A 15,182-nucleotide genomic window follows, 5' to 3' on the forward strand; every position below is an offset into this window, starting at 1 on the left:
TCCCTGCCCTGGAGTGGCGTGTCCTTGACCATGGAGTTTCCAGGTGAAATTCCCCACGTAGGACTTAATTCAAATTACAGATAATGCACACCCCATGGGAAATACTTCCACAGTGAGATTATTCATGTATCTGCAATGCCAACGTAATTGAGCGTTATGTATTTTAACTGCTAAACCTGGCAACCAGACTTGTGAGTACCCTACCTTCCCCTCCCGCTAATGTAAGGCAGGATCTAGTCCCATGGCAACAGACCCACCCGCCTACACATGCATTTTGCACACTCTCAAAGCGACACTCCCAGGCGTTAACGCGCGTTTCCCCGGAATGTTCTCTCTGGGGTTGCCTTCGCCCCCGGCTGTATTGTCTCAGTCACTGAGCCTGACCCTAATCCGCCAGGCCCTGCTCAGCCTCCAGAGCACCGTCCCCGCTGGGTCTGAAGCATGAGACACCTGGGCATGAACTTCCTGCCAAAGTGGGCATGGTGCGTGGGGGAGACTGGTGACTCTGCGCCGCCCCCTACCACCCGGGAGCAGAGCCGGGGCGGTGGGTCTCCAGCCTAGATCTCGCTCTCTTCGAGAATCTCCTCCATGGTGTGGGTCAAGGTGAAGTCCCCCTCGCTGCTCTCAGATACGCTGCTGCCCCTTGGCCAGGCCGTGTGTCCCCGAGGGGCCCGGGCGCCCCGCCCCCCAAGGCCATGCACGGACAGGTGCAGGAGCTGCCCATCGCCACCCGATGAGGTCTGCAGCTTCTGGAGCGTCCCCGTGCCGTCCGCCTGGGACAGCTTCTTGGGACATTTCCCCAGGAATTGGAAGTTCTTCTCCAGGACCCAGGCCCTGCAGCCCGAGTGGCGGGCGAGCAGGAAGCGGACCCAGTGCTTCCGCAGCTCCGCCTTCACCTGCGGAGGGAGAAGGGGGCAGGTTACTGTGCTGCAGCGGCAAGGGACACCTGCTGGGTGGACGGGTCGCCCCCACCAGAGGACAGGGGTGGCAGCAGTGAGCAGGAGGGAAGAGGGTTTTGCCGTCTGGAAGTTAACATTCTGGTGGGTGAAAGGGGGTTGGAAACATCACCCACTCCTAAAGCCAGGTCGAAGCCACGTGCCTTCTCCCTTTCAAGCCTCTTTCCAGGGGAGCAGAGAACTGGTCATAATAACAATCATAATAACAGAAGTCACCATAGTTAGCAGGTCCTGGGCCCTCACCAGGAGCCCTGCAAGCCCACGGCCACACTATACGGCAGGGACGGCCATTATTCCCATTTTACAGATAAGAAAACTGAGGCCCAAAGAGCTACAGTGGGTGAGGCACGGCCGGAGTCCAGATTTTTGGACTCCAAAGTTCAAGAGGGTCCGTCTGGGACACTTAATGCTCTCCGGGTGTCCCCAGCGGGGTTAGGGCTGGGTTCCAAGACCCTTTGACGCATCCTGACACCTTCTCCAGGCCGTCTGCACTGCTTCCCGCTCTCCTGCTCTCACAGTGCCTGTTTGCCCCAGTCACTACACGCCCCCCCACCACATAACCAGAAACCTCCGGGGGCAGCGGGATGCTAGCCCCAGCCTCACCGGGACCTGGAGGGCGGCTCCAGAGACGTACCTCTCCATTGGCAAAGCAATACTGCAAGGCCACGAGTAATCCCTGCAAGGAAAGGAGAAGGTGGCATGACTCAGGACGAGAGGTGTCTGGGAGTGGCCTGCAAACTGCAAAGGCCCGCCCCGTCCTAGCAGCCCTGGAACAGGCAGGCAACGACATTGCCAGCGTGAACTAGAGTTGGTCACACTGGTTGCGTTAACTTGGACTTCACTGGCATCTCTTCTGACTTTGATCCCCACCTCCCATATCAGCCCAGGTGCTTGCTTAGATGCTTATTGGTTAATGATCATTAAATCCCAAAGACCCTATATTCGTCATTCAGTTATCCAAATACTATACAAGACACTGTCCCGTTTCTACTGGTCCATAGTGAGCATTGGCTAAATTTTTGCTTGAATTGCATCCTTTCCCTTTGGGAGTTGACCCTGCCCTACTCCCTGGGCTTCTGGCAGGGCTGTCGGTCACGGTCCCCATGTCCTAGGATGGCCATCACCAGCATAATCAGCCCAAACGGGCATGGGACCCAAGCAATTTGGGCATGGGACCCAGGGCCAATTTGAGTTCACATTGCAGACAAGACGCTGGCTGGAGTATCCATGTTCTGAAGGTTTGACTTGCTTCCAAGATGGTTCCCATGCCTGCCACCTTGGTGCTGGTTGGTGGTGGGAGGTCTCAGTCTCCCCCACAGAGCTGTATGAGTGTCCGGGGACACGGGAACTGGCTTCCCCAGAGCAGGTGATCCAAGGAAGCTAGGTATAAGCTAGAACCTTGATGAGCTGGCCAAAAGCCACACACCTTCATGTCCACAATACCTCAACAGTCCTGCAGGTCAACCCTAGTCCACATCAGCTGGGACTCCACAGGGCCATGAACACCAGGAGGCGAAGATCCTTGGGGGCCATATTGGAGACTAAGCAGCACAATTCTTTGCTTACTGAGGTCCCTTCATGCCGTCTTCTGGACAATTCTTCCCTTACATCTCTGCCTAACTGATTTCTCAAAATCCAGGTCTTAGCTCAAATATCCCCTCAAAGAGAGGTCTTTCCGGACCACTCAATTTTTGGAAGCCTCTCCAGTCACCGTGAGCTGTGAGCTCTCTGATTATATTCTTCGTGGTCCCAGAATTATATTGTTATTATTGGTCAACTTGGGTTCTTAGCTGACCCTCCCCACCCCTGCCCCAGCAAGCCCAGCATCTTTATCCATTTCCATTCGCAAAACTCCTGTGTTGGGGAAGTTGAAGTGGGGGGATACTCTTCTTGATGTGGGAAGATTTTTGTGGATGTACTGTTAATGGCCAGGAGTCTGGAATCAAAGCTGCTCTAGCCAATGTTTGTCTTTCAGTGTTTCCTGACTCCTCGGCTTCCCGATGTGATACCCAGCTGTGCTAGCCCTCATGCCACGACATCCCCCCGTGACTTGAGCATCTGTGGCCCCTGGGCTGTGTGTCTAAGGTACTGGGGCTCCATATGTGTGCAGGACCCAAGCACTTGAGTGTCTGTGGGAGGAACCTCGTGAAATGCCAGGACTCACAAGGAAAGGACACGTTTCCAACCGAAGAGTGGAAGTCGCAGGGCAGGCTGACTCTCCCATCTCTCCTGATTACGTTTCTCTCACCCCCTGTGGCCAGTAAGGGAGGTTTGGTACTGGGAACGGAGCTGAAATTGTAAAGGAGTTCCATGTTGTCCTGGAGGGAAATTCTTATGCTCTTCCTAACGGAAGCTTGAGATCTTGCAAGCTGGCTATCCCGACATCAGTCCCATGTTTGAATTCTGCCCACCAGCGCAGGGTTTTCTTTCTCTTATGCATCCTTTATTCCATGGTGAAAGCTCTTGAACAGGGGCACGGCGGTGCGGGTTTACCACTGTCACACACAGTCTCATTGGAGGGTCCCAGCCTCCATGGACCATCAGAAGGGTGGGTTCTCTCTGCCTCTGGGCAAAGAAGTAGAGAGTGGAAGGAGTATCTCTCATGTGTCAGGATCTCCACGAATGAGTTGGCTAAAAGAGGATTCCACATCACAAACGTGGTTTTTTTACTTCTTTGGGTTCTTGGTTCACTGTTTTAAGAGGCTCCTGGACTCTGGGTAACGCTGACTCTTAAATAAAAGGAATGTGAAGGGAGTGTTTCCACAGAACAGGTGGCTCTCACTTCCTGTGTCACCACCTCCTTGGCAGTCTTCTCCAAAGATCCCTTGACAGTGAAATTCTCTAAGCACTTGGAAGAGTGAAGGAGCCTCCGAGCAGCAAGGAGAGGCAGCCTGGGGTCCATGCCAATTCCTGCTGATGCACTGAGATATGACTCACCGGATATGCTCCCAGGCTTCTGCCCATACATGCTCTCACCTCGGCTTGGTGGCATGAAGGGGAGCAGGGCAGGGGCCCTGAGAAGGTAGGAGGCTTCTGTCCATGCACGGGCTCTGCCAGTGTTTTTCCTGGCTCAGTCTGCAGAGCAAACCCTGGGTCCTCACGTTCTTCTATGGTGCATGGTGGTGGGCGGAGCTCTAGCTTCAGGACTGAAGGATCCAGCATGGCGGGGGGAAGTTTCCAGAAATGACCCCCAGGATCTCTCCCCTCCCTGTAGGCATATGCTACCCTCACATGAAGCAGTGAACCTTGTTTTCCTCCCCATGAATCTGGGATGACCTTGTGACTCCTTCTACCAGGACGTGGTAGAAGCGACATGCTGGGACTTCCGAGCCTGTGCTGTAAAAGTGTTGGAAGCTTCTATCTTTTCCCTCTTAGAACACTGGTCTGGGGAGGCTCTGAGGATCCAGCTGCCAGGCTGTGAGATGCCCAAGGTAGATGGAGAGGCCATGTGGAGGAGAACCAAGATTCTGTGATTGAAAGCCTCAGCTGGGCCCCAGCCAACAGCTTAGGTCAATGTCCAGCCATGGGAATGAGTCATTTGGGATGTTCCCAAAGATGGGATGTTCCCAAAGATGTTCTCATTTGAGCTTTCAGATGTTTGCAGCCCCATTCAAGAATTGCAGGTATCAAAAGTATTGCTCTGCTGAGCCCGGGTGGTCTGGCTTATAGACTCATTAAAGATAACAACACGGTTCCTGCTTTAAGGCATGATGCTTTGGGATAGTTTGTCACATAGCAATCAGTGGGAGGACGGAAATAAGCTCTCTTGCCAGGGGAGTCTGATAGGCTGATTACTTTTTCTTTTTTTTTTTTTTTTAAGACTTTATTTATTTATCTGAGAGAGAGAGAGAGAGAGCAAGCCTGAGCACAAGCAGGGGGATCAGAAGAGGAAGAGGGAGAAGCAGACTCCCAGCTGAGCAGGAAGCCAGACACGGGACTCGATCCCAGGACCCCTGGGATCATGACCTGAGCTGAAGGCAGACGCTTCACCGACGGAGCCAGCCAGGACTCTTTCCATTATTGTACTTTGCAACTCCAGAACTTTTCCAGATTGATTCTTATTTCATAATTTCTCTCTCTGTATTGAGATTTCCTAATCAATGAAGCTTTGTCATCATACTTTTCTTTAATTCCTTAAACATGGTTTCTTTCATCCTTTGAACATATTTTTTTAAAGATTTTATTTATTTATTTGACAGAGATCACAAGGAGGCAGAGAGGCAGGCAGAAACAGAGGGGGACGCAGGCTCCCTGCCGAGCAGAGAGCCTGAGCTGGGGCTCGATCCCAGGACCCTGAGATCGTGACCTGAGCTGAAGGCAGAGGTTTAACCCACTGAGCCACCCAGGTGCCCCTGAACATACTTTTTAAAAGAATTTTATGTTTAAGTAATCTCTACACCCACCAGGGGGCCTGACTTCACAGTCCTGAGATGAGAGTCACACGCTCTGCCAGCTGAGCCTGCTGAGCCCTCCTGAACATATTTATAATAGCTTCTTTGAAATTCTTTGTCTGCTAAGAGACTTCTCAGAGATTTTCAGTTGACTGCTTTTCTTCTTCCTAACGATGGGTCACACTTTTCTGTTTCCCTGCATATCTCATAAATTTCTCTTTTCTTGTTCAAAACCGGACGTTTTACAATCCGATCCCCTACTCCCCAGTCCCTGGGTGGTTGCTGGTGTTTGTTTAGTAATTTGTCTGGGCCACTAGCTCTGTGAAATTTTTCTCCCCTGTAGTGCACAGTCATTGTTGTCTGTGTTCATTTCAAGAATTTTTGGTTTTGTGTTTAAGTCTGACTTCCCGCCCCTGTTTATGATAGCTTAACGATTAGTCAATGACGGGTCAGAAGTTGTGCTCAACCACCTTAAACCAGTAAGTCTTCTAGACTCTTGGACAATGGATCTGTGCATGGTTTCGGGGACCCATTCCAAGTTCAGACAGTTTATAAGTCTTCTGTGGCTTTTACTTTTCACCTCCTGGGTTTCTTGAGTGTGTGTGTGCAGGAACTTGTATTCAGCCAGCGATGTGTGGCTATTCCTCCGGTCCCTCCTGAGTGTGTAAGCAACCTTGCACGTATACACAAGCCTCCAGCCCACCAGAGAGATACGTGAGAGAGGATCACGGCCCATGCCAGGTGTCTCATTCCTCAAATCCCCCTTGTTAAATTTCTGGCTAGGTTGCCAGGCTGTATCTCCCCACCCCCCGCCCCACCAGGATCACCATCTCAGGCTGTGACATTTTCATTCCTTGATTCTTTGCCAATGAGATCACCACTGTATCTGACAACAGCCAGGGTGTGGGCATTTTCTGCTCTCTGATGGATCTACATCAAGTCAGCCCCTTTCTGCGGTGAAGCTGCTAGTGTTTTTTTTTTTGTTGTTGTTGTTTTAATTATTTAATTTTTTATATGACAGAGAGAGAAATCACAAGTAGGCAGAGAGGCAGGCAGATAGGAAGGGAGAAGCAGGCTCCCTGCTGAGCAGAGAGCCCGATGTGGGGCTCGATCCCAGGACTCTGGGATCATGACCTGAGCCGAAGGCAGAGGCTTAACCCACTGAGCCACCCAGGTGCCCCGAAGCTGCTAGTTTTTATTAGAACTTCCTCACTGATGGAGAAGAGGCTGGGACAAGGGCATTCCAGGCTACACCAACAGACCCCACTGTTCTTACTCAGATTTAATCATGTTTCTTGAATAAATAAATACGTTCTTCTCAACCTTTTGTATGCCTTTGTCTGGTTTCCAGGGCCTTCAAGTCATTGCTGTTGACAATTCTGGGCAATTTTATTGCTGCTTTTCAGGGAGGGGATTTGCCAAGCGTCTCTCTCCTCCATTCCATAAGTCCTGCCCTATTCTAGCATTTTAAGATCATTAGCCCCAAGGTTACCACTATATGGGGTCTCTGTAGCTGACACTGTTTGCGGTGGTCTCTCGCATTCATGGCCTTTGCTACTGAGCCATGTTTTTTTTCCCTTGTGTGTTCTCTCCTTCTGTCCAGGGTGGGTCTGGGATTTCCTTTAATTTGGGGGAGGGGGTGGAAAGAGGGAGAGAGAATCTCAAGCAGGCTCTACATGCAGCATGGGGCCTGATGCGGGGCTCGATGTCACAGCCCTGAGATCATGACCTGAGCTGAAATCAAGAGTCAGATGCTTAACTGACTGAGCCCCCCAGGCACCCCTGGGATTTGCTTTAAATTTTAGAATGCAGCAGAAGTATCACTGTGTGAGTTTCAGGCCTAGGCATTTAGAAGGCCTGGAAGCTCCTGCTTTCTTGGGAACTCTGAACTGCCATGTAAGAAGTTGAGCTCCCCTGTAGGACAGAGGAAGACCCTGCGGTGAGGGAGAGGCCCTAAGACAGTATGGAGCTGAGGGATGTAGCTGACAGCAAGAAATGAAGCTCCAGAAATCTGACCCAAATCAATCCACTCCAGCCAGCCCCAGCCATGTGAACCTTCCCAGTTCAGGCATCAGACGTAAGAGTAGTGACACATCTTGGAAGTTCCTACTCCAGCAGGCATCATGTGGAGCAGAGGTGAGCCATTCTTACTATGCCCACCTGAATTTCTGGTCCCCAGAACAAGGAGGAATAATATAAATTGTTGTCGTATAAGCTACTAGGTAATGGATAACTAAGGAATGGATAACCAAAACACCCAGGTCAAGGAACCACAGCTGGCCTCCTGGTTCTAGTTTCAGCTCCCTTCCACACATCTTGACACAACTGTCAAGCTTCAAGAGGCTCCTGGTCTCCATGCGCTAGATCCTTCCGAGTTGTATTGTGTTCCAAATATGTCACCTGAAGCATAGACAATGTTCACTGTGCACAAAGCCCTGCAGAGAACCCAGCAAAAATAGGCACAAAATAAAAGGCTTCTTGTTGACATTCACCGTTAATATGATTGTGAGTCACACCAACTATTACAGCCCAGGAAACAGACCACTTTTCCCTTCTTAGTCACTGAGTCATGCTGGCAGGATCAAGGCAACACTTTTGGTCTACACACCCTTCTCATGCCAAAGACCCTAATGCCATAGAGCCTGCTGACACAACAGCTTTTTTCCCATCTGTGGGCTTTCTCAATTCTCAGCCAGTCTGGGTCAAGGGCACTTGGGTTTCTCCAAAGCAAAGGGATCCTGGTTCAGACGCCTACTTACATGGAAGGAGCTCAGAGTCAGCTGAATGAAGAGCCGTATAAGTTTTGAAAATCCTTCCACTTGATCATCAGTGATGAAAGAGAAGAGAATCTCATGAACACCCAGCAGAGGAATGAGGACCAGTGTTGACTTTGCCAATCTGCAAACGACAACCAAAAAATTGTCACCAGGGCCACAGTGGGAATAGGGGATGTTTCCTGCTCTTCTGTGCATGACTGTCTTGTAGCCCTTACCATCCTGATACATGGCTGACCGTCCAGTTTGTCTCCTTGGTGACACAGTGAATGCCTCAATGGCCAGTATGGTCTTATTTACTGACGGACCCTTACACCTGACTCTTGGCAGATGCTCAGAAAACATGAATTGAGTGAATGAATGAGTAAATAATGAATGGATGGGTGAATTCTCCTATATAGATTATGAGATGCCTCTAGATCTTAGTGTTTTGATTGATGGATAGATTTCCATGTGCCTGAACGTCACCCTAGGACACCACACCCCTCCTGGGTTTGACAGATTTCCTATTATCCGGCTGGCAGGTTTTTTCTCTTTTCAGGACTTCCAATATCAGTGCTTTACTGAACCTGGGAAGGGAAAGCAAATGATGTATCTGGGGTCACATAACCACTAAGGGGCCAATCCACTGAAAGTGAGTCTTGTGACTTCACACTCACATCCTACACACTCCATGCCGAGCTCGACCATCAGTCCCCATGCTGCCCCTCAGCCCCAAGATGGCAAGGGCTGCAGGAAATGAGAAACTGATCCTCCTCATAAAAGGTGCTGTGTGGAAGCTTGCTGTTGTATACACTCTACATAAAAAAGACAAACATTCCTTTGTACCACCCACATGCAAAGTGCGCAACTGGAGCACAAACATTCCATATCGCATACCGGTGGTTCCAAACATGGTTTACCATTAGGTTTCCTTAAGGAATTTAAAAAGATGAGTAGATGATAGATAGACGAATAGAGAGACAGAGAGATTGAAAGATAGAAGGAGAGATGGATGGATGGATAGATAGATGGAGAGATGGATGGATGAATGGATGGATGAATGGATGGATGGATAGATGGAGAGACAGATGGAGAGATGGATGGATGGATGGATGGGTGGTTGGTTGGATGGAGAGATAGAGGGACAGATGGGTGGGTGGATGGATAGATGATGGATGGATGGATGGATGGACAGATGGAGAGACAGTTGGTGAGATGGATGGATGGGTGGATGATAGATAGATAATAGATAATAAAATATAGTAAATAGATATAGCTAGCTAGCTCCCTTGGCCCCAGTGTCAACCTACTGAGTCAAAACTTTGGGCTACTGGGTCCTGGGAATGTGAATTTTTAAGGAGTTCCCCATGGGATTCTGATAGGCAGCCACATTTGGGAGTGACTGCTGTTTTACTATTGAGCTGCTTCTTAATTTAAAACTACCTGCATTAGCAAAAGTGACTCATACCCAGGGTACAAACAAAGCTACTGTCTTGTATATACACATTGGGGAAAAAGAGTTTAATCCCTAATGACTTTTTAGCCTGAATCACTGTCTTAAAGGGCCAGATTTGGAGAAGTCTTCCCCTGAGCCTACCACCCGCCCTCCCCCCGCCATCACCACTGAACCCCTGGAATTAAAGATGTAGGAACGTCAGCAGCTCATGGGCACCACCTTCAGGAAGATTTAACTGTGTGCAAGAGAAAGTGTTTAGTACGGATCCTACGTTCGTGAGAGCCATTCAAGTGTAAGGTTATCAAAGAAACGAAAAACCTCACCTTGTGTTCCTGGCTTGGCCTCTGCAAGTGCCTGAGTTTGCAACCCTTGCTCTGGGTTATCTGGGTTTCAACGACACATCCTTCCATACTTAGATACAGATCCACATCTTACCATCAACGAATTCTTGGGGCCATGCTATGACATTATGTGCTTTGAATAAGCTCTTTATTTGGGGATAATTTTGGATCTGCAGAAAAGTAGCAAGCAGAGCACAGAAAGTTCCCACATAGGCTTTCCTCCGTTTCCCCTAATGTTAAATCTTGCATCACCATGATACACTTGTCAAGGTGAAGAAGCCAACATTGGCACGTGATGAATAACGATATTCAATTCCACTTGGATTTCACCAATTTTCCCATTTAATGAACTTTTCATGTGCCAGAATCCCACATTTCGTGTGGGATGATTTTTTAAAGAGTGACCATCTTTCGATGAGGCTTTGGGCCGTTTTTGTAACTGCCAGCTCTCCAGATGGATGTGAAGGGATTCCCCATTCCTGATCTCATTCTAACTTCTCCTTAGACATAACACCCCGTGTGTCCTTGTTCAAATGGAAAATCCATAAATATCTATGGCCGTTTACTCGTATGAACTGTATTTATGCTTATTTTTCATCTATAGTCATATGTTTGTTTAAATTGTTTGGTTTATGGCAGTCATTCGACGATCCAACAAATATTTATGGAGCGTGAGACAGCACAGTGGGAGAGGAGCGGCTGCGGTCAAAGGCAGTAGAGCATAGCGACAATATCCGGGCCTGGGTTCAAATCCCAGCACCACCAGTTACTTGCCATGGGGTTTTGGGCAAATTATTTAATCTCTCATCTGTAAAAATGAGGATTATACTACTAATACTATAATATGAAACACTGAAACAATTAAAAAATTATTATCAATGATTGAATTATTATCAACGGACAGTGTCATTGGAAAGATTACATCATAGGTGGCAATTGCTGAGAATAATGGTTTCTGATGCCTGATGAATGATGGATTGTAGTTAGCCATCCCTGTTATTAAAAAGAAGCCATCTTTGCCCTTAGGTTGCTTACAACCCCAGTGACTTTGATCGATTTCCCTTTCCTTTGTGATGTCTTTCGTTTTTGGTTGCCTACCAGAAAGTCTTCTCAGAAAGGGCTCTGGGGTTCAGCGGGCTAAGAAATTACTCTCCTTTATAAATTCATCTAGACCGGTCCTGCAGACGGACAGCCGCCTGGGTTCTGGGAGCCCCAAAGAACAGACAACTCTCCACACTGAGCATCCTCGGTTCCTGTCTGTCCTCGTTCCAGGGACCTGGCACGGCTCTCCCACTCTGGGCCAGGCAGGTAGAATGGTGGAAACCCAGAGACAGGCCTAGGACTATAGGAGGTTCTCCAGGCCCCTAGCTACTTGCCTTTTTGGCAAGACCTAGATATATTTAATTTAAACTTTCCTAAAATATACTCCGGGAGAGGGGGCCAAATCTTGAGAGCTACGTTCTTCAAGTTCTCAAAATCGGGGAGAGGGGGAGGCAAGGCCTGTTTCTACCAGAGTTTGGACAAAATGCACTGGCTCCCGTCACCCCTTCCTCCTCACCCTAGCAGGGGGTGACAAAGGAAAACGGAACCGGAGGGGGACCGGGAGGTGGAAGAGGGCGTGTGAGCTGGTGGGTTGGTTGGGGGGGTGGGCAGGTGACCCACTGGGGTGACGAAACGTAGAAATGTGAGTATTAGCACTGCCTGCAGAGAAGAATAGGCAAATGCACTCATCGATGCTGTAGGATTTGCCAGCCTGCGTAGGAAAATAAGGTGGCCTGGTGTGTCCTTAGAGAGAGGGCCCCATTTTTTCTAATTAATGAGCATAAGCTAATCCACTGTACTATACTCTGGAGAAAGGGTAAGTCAACAGAAAACAGATGCCAACCAAAATGGGGGGAGATCACAAAGAAGCAGCCCCAGGGAGACCCTGGGGAATGAACCCTGCTTTCACCAGGCAGGTGGCATTATAGATAAGGAAGTGGCATTTCTCATGGTCAATGATCTTTCATACCAACCTCTCTGCATTGAGGACGTGATCGCCAGCAACATTCTGGTGACTGCTTTGAGTTTCTGAATTCTTTGTTGCCAAGTGTGCTAAGGGTGCAGGCACTGGAAGGAAACCTCGTTCCACCCCAGACTTTCACAGCCTCGAAGAATGAACAATTGTATAGTCTAGTTTATACATCAGTCTTTTGTGAGTTTAGCTGACATTAGTCAGCCCTCCAAAGTCTCAGCCACTTGGGAACACTGATAAGTCCACAGATCTGTCCTCCGGTGGTGGCAAACTGGCCAAGGTGAGGTGTTTTACCCGGGGAGGCCTCAAGGTGGGCCATGCACCCGGGTTCCTCTTTTCAAGCTTTATCCTTGAACAAGGGTGCAGGAAGGGAAAAAGAACCTTTCTGGATAGGTTTTATGTATCAGACAAGTTAATCATTCTCCCCCCAAAACAGCTGTCCTGAATCATCACTCAGCCGTGAAAGTCCCCCCGGTATCTTGATTTATGCTTCCCTAGATCACTGCCCCCAGTGAGGTATGCACACTTTGGGGCTATGCAAAACAATCCCTTTGGCATTAGAAGAAAATACAATAAGGAAAGATAATCAAAGTTCTATGTGTTGATTTTTTATCTATCCTTTATAATTTTCTATTTTTTATTGTATTTTATAATGTCTATATCAGTTCAACAGATCATGTATATATACGATGAGGGGCATGCTCAGAATTTCTTTACTGAGAAAGATGAATGATCAGGAAAGTTTGGAAACCTCCATCTTAGGTAACTCCAAAGGAGATACTGCAGGAGGGGATACTGAGGCTGCTTAGAAACACAGCTGCCATGGGCCAAGTGGAAAATTCCATTTATTTCACTAGAGCATGTGACCCAGCCAGTGGTCCCGCACTCTGTGTATCAGAATCTCTTGGGGGAAGTCTATAAGAAGTCCATGTGGCGGGCTGCATGCCACACTTACTGAGTCTGAATACCCAGTGGAAAGCCTCAGGAGTCCGAGCTTTTGGCTGACTGTCAGGTGATACTTACACACAGTCGGAATGGAAAGCTACTAGAGGGGTGCTGTGGGTCTGGAGCATGGGGAAAGCCCCAGTGGTACATGGTGGCCTCTGGCGGGGGGCAGAAAATAGCAGGGTGCAGGCTCTCAGTCTGCATGGAAAGTGGTGTCTTAGGATTTGTGGGCTCCCTGTTTGTGTCTCTGGGAGTGCCGTCCTCTGTTTGGTTTCCCAGATGCCCCAGCATCTCCTGAGTGGACCCACCATGGGAGGATGAGAGCAGTTCTGACCATGGGTTTGGACTCCCACCCTCAGAGAGCAGTTAGAGACTGAGCCTTGGGAGAAGGGCCAAAGAAGCTTTGAGCCACTTAGAGTCTCCACAAGAGGCGCCAAGAAAGTCGGTGCGGCTCTGTGTAGTCCAAGCCAGCCCAAGTGCCTTGGGGACAGGGGTGTTTGCAAAATATTTGGGCCAATTATAGCATATATTTGCCAGTGCTGGACCATGCGTGTTTATCCTTTGGGACCTCCTGGAAGAAGGGTTTTAGGTAGATAGGATTTGGGGTCTGGATCCTGGGCAAACACCACTCACTACATACGATTACACTGAGAATCCACATCGATGAACTTCTTTGGTTTTCATAACAAGCATGAGATGGTCTCCTGTGCCATTCCCATTTCACACACCCAGAAATCAGGCCTAGGGAGGTCCAGTGACTTGCCCAAGGTCACTCAGAGGATCTGAGGCCGTGACCAGCATCAGCCCTCTTGACATGCATTCACACCAAAAATACTAGTTTTGGGGAGTTGGGATGTGTGCTCCTTACAGAGTCTGCATAATATCTTTCATTCCAAGCATAGTACCAGGCACATGGTAGGTGTTCATTAAAAGTTTGTTAGATAAAGGGAAAAACTACCTTTCCAGCACACCTGGGTCAGGCCCAATTTCAGTGAGAGAGCAACAGAGTGCCACCCATCCTCCCTTATACCTCTGTCTGTGGCCTGCCAGGTGGGCTAAAATCCTTATGCTTTGAACCACTCTTTTGGGTCAATCAAGTGGCTCAACCACCCATTCTTAGGGACATTTTAAGTTTCCTGCTACGGGGAATGTGTGTACCCTTTACCGACCACTCCCTTCACTTCCATGGGGCCAGAAGGTCTGCGGCAGTGGCCAAAGCCCCACACGACCCCAAGACACCTTTTTCAGAGGTTCCCTTCTTGATGCTCTTGTCTCAGGAGACAGACATACAGATGCAGCTCAGGCCCCCCTTCCCAGACCATTAACCAGCACAGCTGAAGGTGTCAAAACCATCTTGGACCATCAGATGCTGACCTCAGGCCACTCACCTGTACTTATAATCTCTGAAGCACATCTGATGGGCTTTGAGCTTAGAAATGAGAAGCTTGACAATTTTCAGGAAGATGAAGAAATTGACCTTAGAAAAAAGCAGATATGGGTAAATAAATGATGGGCTCCACTCCATCAACCATAAATGATGGTTTGGAATATTAAGGTCACCCTGAGCCTGACCATCGGATCCTTGTCTGTGTAAACCAGGGGAGTTGGCAGTTGGCCAGTTGGCCATTCAGGAAGTATGTGCTCATGGTCATCCCTAATCTTCCTAAGGCTATCTCAATAAACCCACACTTTATTTTTAATACCCCCATTAATGCTCTGAAGAAGCCACACTATTTTTATGTCATGATACCATGAGAAAACAGAGACTTGGAAGAGACAAGTACAGCTCCCAAGGTTGCATAGCTAGTAGGTGACTGAGCTGGTACTAAATACAGCTTTACCAGAAAAGAACCTGTTCTTCACTTAAACAGCCTCCCTTCTGTAAATAACTCCAGCCCTATGGGTGTCTAACTTGAGTCCTGTAGCTGCCATGGAATTTATTGGAAAGCACAAGTTCTCTTCTCCCTAGACTATATCCCACAGTCATGGGATGGGCTGTCATGGGCTGGGACAGTTCTACCCTTCGTCGTCGGCCTTGATAGAAATGGTTAAATAGGTCTGCAAATTCTTCAACACCATCCCCTTCGAAAGGCAGAGCCTAACTTCCCCCTTCCCTCTGGGATGTGAGCTAGGCTTAGCTATGCGCATCTAATGAAAAGAATATGGTGGAAATGAGGCTATGTGACTTCTGAGGTTAAGGCCTCAAAAGGATGGCATCCACCTGGTTCTCTCTCTCTCTCTCTGGGGAAAGCCAGCGGCCACGTTGTGAGGACATTCAAGCAGCTAGCTGGAAAGACCTACCAGGGGGACATGAGTCCTCCTG

General features: G+C 48.8%; 1 protein-coding gene across 1 annotated transcript in view; it reads right to left on the reverse strand.

Annotated features, from left to right (window-relative positions):
* Positions 1-557: 557 nt before the first annotated feature.
* Positions 558-15,182, reverse strand: part of GLP2R (glucagon like peptide 2 receptor) — a gene marked incomplete at both ends in the record, with an annotated part of 40,815 nt that continues 26,190 nt past the window's right edge. The window contains 4 exon segments of the mRNA XM_080827464.1: positions 558-896; positions 1,591-1,632; positions 8,107-8,245; positions 14,248-14,336. Coding sequence (XP_080683590.1) covers positions 558-896; positions 1,591-1,632; positions 8,107-8,245; positions 14,248-14,336 — 609 coding nt within the window.

This window comes from Martes martes (assembly GCF_963455335.1).
Source record: "Martes martes genome assembly, chromosome: 16".
In the NCBI taxonomy this organism is placed as follows: domain Eukaryota; kingdom Metazoa; phylum Chordata; class Mammalia; order Carnivora; family Mustelidae; genus Martes; species Martes martes.